The sequence below is a fragment of the Mus caroli genome, chromosome 12 (genome assembly GCF_900094665.2).
Source record: "Mus caroli chromosome 12, CAROLI_EIJ_v1.1, whole genome shotgun sequence".
Classification (NCBI taxonomy): Eukaryota; Metazoa; Chordata; class Mammalia; order Rodentia; family Muridae; genus Mus; species Mus caroli.
The window spans coordinates 84,035,511-84,042,173 of NC_034581.1; the positions used below are offsets into that span (position 1 = coordinate 84,035,511).

The 6,663-nt window shown below is 41.5% G+C and overlaps 1 protein-coding gene across 30 annotated transcripts in view; it reads left to right on the forward strand.

Annotated features, from left to right (window-relative positions):
• The window catches only part of Nrxn3 (neurexin 3), a 1,604,379-nt gene that overhangs the window by 105,930 nt on the left and 1,491,786 nt on the right, over window positions 1–6,663 (forward strand). For all 30 annotated transcript variants that reach the window (XM_029484652.1, XM_021179711.2, XM_029484636.1 and 27 more), the window contains exon 3: window positions 1,935–1,952. In XM_029484652.1, coding sequence (XP_029340512.1) covers window positions 1,935–1,952 — 18 coding nt within the window. The remainder of the gene's footprint in view (window positions 1–1,934; window positions 1,953–6,663) is intronic.

The following is a 6,663-nucleotide window of genomic DNA, read 5'->3' on the forward strand; positions in this document are numbered from 1 at the left end:
GGCTGCAGAGCAAGCTGGGATGTGAGCTCAGAACTGTCTGTCTCCAAGGTTAGGATTGTAATCACAGTGCCAAAATAGGTAACTAACCGACATGTAAAGACCTTTGGGGTTCCAAGGGATCCTGTCTCACTGGGTCTTGGAGCCCTCAAAGAGTGTGTATGAACAACAGTGTTGACATTCTCACCACAGATATCCTGTTTAATTAAGGGGTATTTTAATGAGATCACTATTCTAGGCAATCCATCAGTCACAGTTAATGGCCCACTTGGTTATTCACACAGCATCCTTCTCCTACCCACCTCTTCTACTTCACCTCTTTTCTTTCCCTCTCTTAACACTCTACTCCTAAATCTAACTTACCAGAAAACCTGAAAGGGGGTGTGTCAAAGAATGACTCAGAGTTCTCTAGAAGTGTCTTTGAGCATATATAGCTACCAGGGATTGCAGGGCACACACTGGGTGAATCCTCAGCTGTTGCTGTGACTGTCTCACTCCCAGATGCTAGGGCACAGCTCAATCTGGTAAGAGTCCTGGGTTTTCTTAGGATAAAAACCCTAAGGATGTGCTGTAACAATCTGATTGCAGTTGTTTCATTATTGGCATGGAGTGCGTTGCCTGTCTTGTTCTGGCAGCAGGTGAAAGCCACAGAGAATTTCTGATGATCTACTCATGGGGTAACTGGGAGAGTCTTACCTTTCTTTCCTGTGGCATAAGAGTGCTTTAGTCTAGTAATTATCTGGATCCTATAAGTCTTGAGTGATCCAGGCTTCAGTTGAATGAATGTTGAACTAGATGGGACCCGGAGATGGGGGTTTACTTTCTGAGTTCTCTCTCTGAACTGGCAGTGCAACCTTGGAAAAATCTGTCAGTGTCTTTACCTTACACAACAGCAACAACAAAAACAACATTAGAGAAGCCTATGGTCTTCCCCGATCCACCATCCAATGATTCCAAGTGCATCCACCAGGATTGCCTGGTGATCTGTGGTTTCTGAAGCAGCCTACTGTTGCCCCAGCTGTAGTAAATGCTGCTGAACTGAGATTTTGACAGTGCCTTAGGCTGTTGCCACTCCCAGCACAATCCTACTTCACATCTGAGAGAGGGAGGAGGAAGAAGAAATTCCATTGTTGATGAAGATGATGGGCATGGACTGTCTGGTGGGTCTTAAAAGTTCATTGGCTTAATTCATGTGTCAACCTTTCCAGGACACTGTGTTCAATTACGGTTGACAAAAGTGATTTGCATGGGTAATCTTTGTCATTAGTGATGGGGTGAAAAGCAAGCAGAAAAATTATCAGTGTTAGGAGGCAGAGTTTCAATTTCTATAGTGAGTGTTTGGTTCACACACAATCTTCTGCATACACTGCTGTCTGTGATGAAGGATGGTCACTGCGAATGTGGAGAGGCAGGGGACTGTAAATGTTTTGTCATCTTCTGCCCTTCTGCCCTACATGCTAACCAATGCTGCAGCTTGCTCTTAATGCTGATGCCTCTTTTTCTTTCTTCCTCAAGGGAGTGGTTAATTCATTTTTCTCTCTCTGCTGGGAAACCTCGCTTGACTTTGTGTCCAGTGTTCAGTATCTGGGAATGAGGAAGATCTACATGGGTGTCAGTGTGAAGAACCAACCAGAATATTTTAACCGATATTCTTACAGGATTCTAGATTGCTTGGCTCTTTAGAGCCCTATCTGATTCCAGGATACTATCTTTCCGGACAGATGGATGGCTTACCTCTTTTGCTACATGCACAGTGAACAGGGAGCTTGATTCCTTGGCTTGCATGGGTGGTATTTGGGTGAAGGTGGAAATGTGGGAGCTTGCATGACCTTCATACTCATGCAAGAACACATGGTATTGTGTGTGGGTGCACTGCTAACACTCGTCTCCATTTCTCTCTCCTCTCCTTTTCCTTTGCTCTGAAATTGCTGCCACAGATGTCAGTCAAGGTCCAGGTGAGTCTTTGTTTGCACAGCTGTTGTGGGAATTTGCCTTCTGCTAGATTGTGCATGGTTTGATTCTGAGTGACCCCTTTTCCTAGGGATTAAAAAATCTTAGTATGTTGCATTTTCAGAAGAAATGCCTTGATATTTTTTTTTTTTTTTTTTTTTTTTTTTTTTTTTTTTTGCTGGCTTTGAAGAACTATTTTCAAACCAATGGAATGTGTTTCCCTGGCTTATGTGATTGCTTCCTTATGAATTCTATGTGAATCAAAGAAGTGGAAAATTAACATTTGGGGGAAATATTTTAAAAGCTGGTGTGATCCAAGGCAATGAACACTTTTGCCTTGTTTTATAGCTATAGCTTTCTGTGGTTAAAAGCTGATGCTATGACCTATTCAACCCAAAAATTATATGGGTAAATGAAGGTTTCTTTCTTCTATTTTCATTTTCTACAATGGTATTGATAATAGTCTATTTATTATCTAATTATGCAAGTAATACATGTTCACTGTAATAAAAAAAAAGCGTGTTTGATTAAGTTTTGTTAACAGAAACACAGAAGGCTCATCATTGAGGTAACTGCATTTCTACTGAAATGGATGCTCACCCAGAGTTCTACTTTTAAACCTTGTATGTGTTTGGGTATATACATTTATGTGAATATATGTGACCATGATACAGGACCCAGTAATTCATAGGTAAGAAATGTGATATAATCTAGGAATTAGATGTAGATCTATTCTAAAGGAATTAAGACTATTATAAGGAGTTAAGAATAGTGAATTTCAGATAAGAAAGGAAACCATCTTAGATATTTTCATGTTCACTAACTTAGTCCTTCTTATATTTAATCCTTAAAAGCACACATATAAGATTGGCACTGCTCTCCACAATTTAAAGTACATAAAATCTAGGATCTGACAGGTTAAATAGTCAACAGGTTAAATAGTTTTGCCAAAAGTCAAGTGGTAATAACTGAACTCCAAAACCAATTCACAGTTTAAAGGTATATGCTATGTTCATTGCTGAAAATTCCCAATGGCTGAAGAGCTTGTAAGTATTCCTAATGTTATAATTGCCCATTTATTTGTTTTTGCTTAGAGCTAATATGACCTTTTCTTTACTGCCACCCCTTTCTCCAAATGAATATATCCTTTATTGTTTTGAACATCTTAAAAAATACTCATATTTTGGTAGTGTCCTTCTGATCATTGTTATGAATGGGATTATACAGTGTAAGAGTACAATATAATTATTCTTACCAAATATGAAGTTTTCTGTTATTCTTCTGCCCATCTTCTTTATTTGAAACAGAGCACCAACAACACTTCCTGTAAAAATATATATATATATATATATCACTAGGGTTAGAGTCATAGCTCACTTGGTAAAGTGTTTGCTGTATAAACATGAGGCCCTGAGTTCTATCCATAGACCCTATATTTAAAAACAAAGAATCTCAGTGCAGGGTTGTATTTTGTAATCTTAGCACTAAAGACCAGCAGATCCCTGCAGCTTGCTAGCTCCTTAGGCTAGACTTCTCGCTTGTTCCAGGCCAATGGGAGATCCTGACTCAACAAAAGGTAGACATTCTTTGAATGATGACACCCAAACATGTCTTCTGGCTCCCAAATGACATGCGTACATCTGGACATGCATTTGCTTGTACATGAATACATACATTTATAACATTGAACCCATTCTTTCTATTTAAAAAGAGTTTAGTTCAGTCATTCACTCAACAAATGTGTACCAGGTAATGCAGATGGAATGATAAACCAAACAGGAAACAGCCTCTGGTTTCATGTATTTTTATTCTAAATGGGGACAAGTACATGGACACACACACAGAGATATCTGCATCTGTGCATATAGATGTATACACATTACATGCATGTATTAATGCATATTTTAACATACAGTGACTCCTCCCGCTCTTTTAGGTCTTAGGTTTCAGGGTTTAGGTTTTAGGGTGTTTGTTTGTTTGTTTGTTTTTGTTTTTTGTTTTGTGTGTGTGTGTGTGTGTGGTTTCTAAGCCTGAAGAAAATCCTTGGTTTAGATCTTTCAGTTGTGGCCATCGTTCTGGCAAGAGCTGGCCCTCTCAGGTCAGGCCTGCTGGAGGTTAGTGGGTAGTTTTCTACAGTCTCTTAGTTCCTGACCAGGCAATGTGGAGTTAACAGCTGTGGTTCATATTTTTGTGGTTCTCTGATTTTTTCCCCTTCCCCTCAAGAAGACATATTGGGGATTTTATAAGCTAATGTAACTGTTTACCCAGAGGCTGCTATAAGACTATGAGAGTGATGATTGATTAATTGATGAATTTTACATGTTGAGTACATTGGTTATAAATAACCCTACCGTAAAAGGTAGGTTGAGATAGGACTTGTGGACAGCACCTTTCCCGGAGTTCCAGAGATGGGCTGGGAAATCTTTGACAGTGAGTCCTGGATACAGGCCAAGTTGTCTGGAACATGCATGTTCCACTGGACAACCAGTGGAAGTTTAAAGCCCCTCACCCTAGGCTAGGGAAAAGGATTCAAAAATAATAAAAGCAATAGTAAGCATTTCTAGTACCATGTGCAGGTCTTGGGAAGATGTCTGAGTGTTCTCCTGTGCCTTAGTGTTAGCTCCTCCAGGTCGGCGTCACTGTCTGTACTGCAAATGGGAAACCTTACGGGCAGCTCCATTGGTCACCTCCTGACGCTAACTAGACCAGAACCTCAGAATTCACCTGCCATCAGAGTCCATACTCTTGTTCTTCTAAAGCCCACATTTCCATAGTGGTCCTGTGGACCAGAATTATGTCTTACTTGTGTCTGTACTACTGTATCTGTGCATAGTATATAGAGCCTAATACACTGCTATTAAACAGAAGGAGTGGTCACAAGTCTAAGGGGCAATCTGACTCTATAGAGTCTGTGAGACATAGTAGAACTTAAGGGGTGTATTGTGCAAGGAATATAAATTGTACCATTAAGGAAACTGAGGCCTCCAAAGATATGTAGTTCATGTATTTTCTGGAAGGGACTCTGTCAGGTATTTTAATCCACTTTTTCTCACTGGGATTTATCACTGGTCTCCCTGGACAGCTTTTGGGTGGGCAGTCCCATCCCTTGCTGCCCTCAACATTGTCCCCACTTCTGAGTGTTCCAGAACTCCCTGCTAAGAGGAAGAACTGGGAAAAGCCCTTCTTTCTACACCCCTTTCTTGGTACCCCTCACTGCTGTCTGACAGCTGTTTATGGTGCTGTCAGCCTCTTCCCTCAGAACAGATAATTTCTCAGGCTCTGCCTGCTGATTAGAGCTGGAATTTAAATGAATAACTGTGACCTTGTGGATGTGCCCTAGTTATTCACAGGCCCAATGAGGAAATAGGCCTCTTGCTCTGTCCACCAGAGCTTGGGCAAGCACAGGAGGAGGGGCTCCTGTCTGCAGGGGCTGGTCAGAGGCGTGGCCTACTGTTTCTAAAAGAACTAATGCTGTAGCTTATGGCTTCCATTGTCTGCTGACTCTTGACCTCTGCCCCTCATTGCCTTTCCACTTCATTGTAAGTCAGCCAGGGGACCTAGATATCTGTCCTGAGCACTGCCTGTCTCCAGGGAGTCACACTGTCTAACTGAGGGATGCTGATGTGAACCTGCAGGCAGGAGACAGCATCTAACATGTGTGACTCAGGACCGCAGACACAAAGGGGATGCTGTCAAAGCCCCATTGTGCATCAGCACAAGCAATACTCTTGTTTCTGAGAACTCAGTATAAAAGCAGAAGCTTGGGGCCATACCTAGAGATATTAAGGCAGAATCATCATTTTATCAAAGGCCCAAAATGTCAATGAGTTACTCTTTGATAAACACTGACCTCAGATTTCTAGCCTCTCCTCCCTTTGGGGCTCCCTGGGCTGTCTGTACTGAGGAGTTGTGGATTACCTTGCTGAAGCTCAGTCCTCACCTCTTATGGTACACACTGCATGAGTCACCTCCCTGGTCTGGTTGACAGGAGGAGCAGGTGAGAAGATTAGGGATGGGGAAGACTGAGCATATATCCACCCCCTAGTCTCCGGGGATCATTTTACAGCTATGTTCTGTGTAGCAGTTTAGGTACTGCAGGGAGGACAGCATGGGTTGGAGTGGGTTTGGCAAATATATATCAAGCAACGAGCTTGATGTTTTGAAGTTGTTAAAAACAATAAAAAAAATCAGCAACACCAAAAGTTTATGGAATTTGGCTTTTAACATTCATAAAGTTTTTACCCAAGAGAAACTATATTCGCTCCCTTCCTACTGGCTGAGGATGTCTGTGAGCTGCAAAGCCTGAGCTAAGAAGCTCCCAACCTAAAATGCCATCTAACTCTTAAAGGAAAGACTGGATCACCCTGGGCTACACAGAGCACAGACTGAGCCAGTTGCTGGGACTGACCTGATGCCATGACCCCACTAAGGCAATCTGACCTGACCTCATTATTTTACCCTTGTGAGCTCTACTTTCGCTACCTGTAAAATGAGGCTGTGGATGCTTAGCCCATAGGGCTGCTTTAAAGGCGGAGCTACATGTATAGTCTTTAGAACTCAGATAACAAATGTGGTAAGTGGTGCATAACAGCTGCTATACAAAGTCTCATTTGATACTTGCAATAAGAGTTTCTGTTTTGTAGATAAGTTTCTTTTTTTTTTAATTAGGTATTTTTTCATTTACATTTCCAATGCTATCCCAAAAGTCCCCCAAAC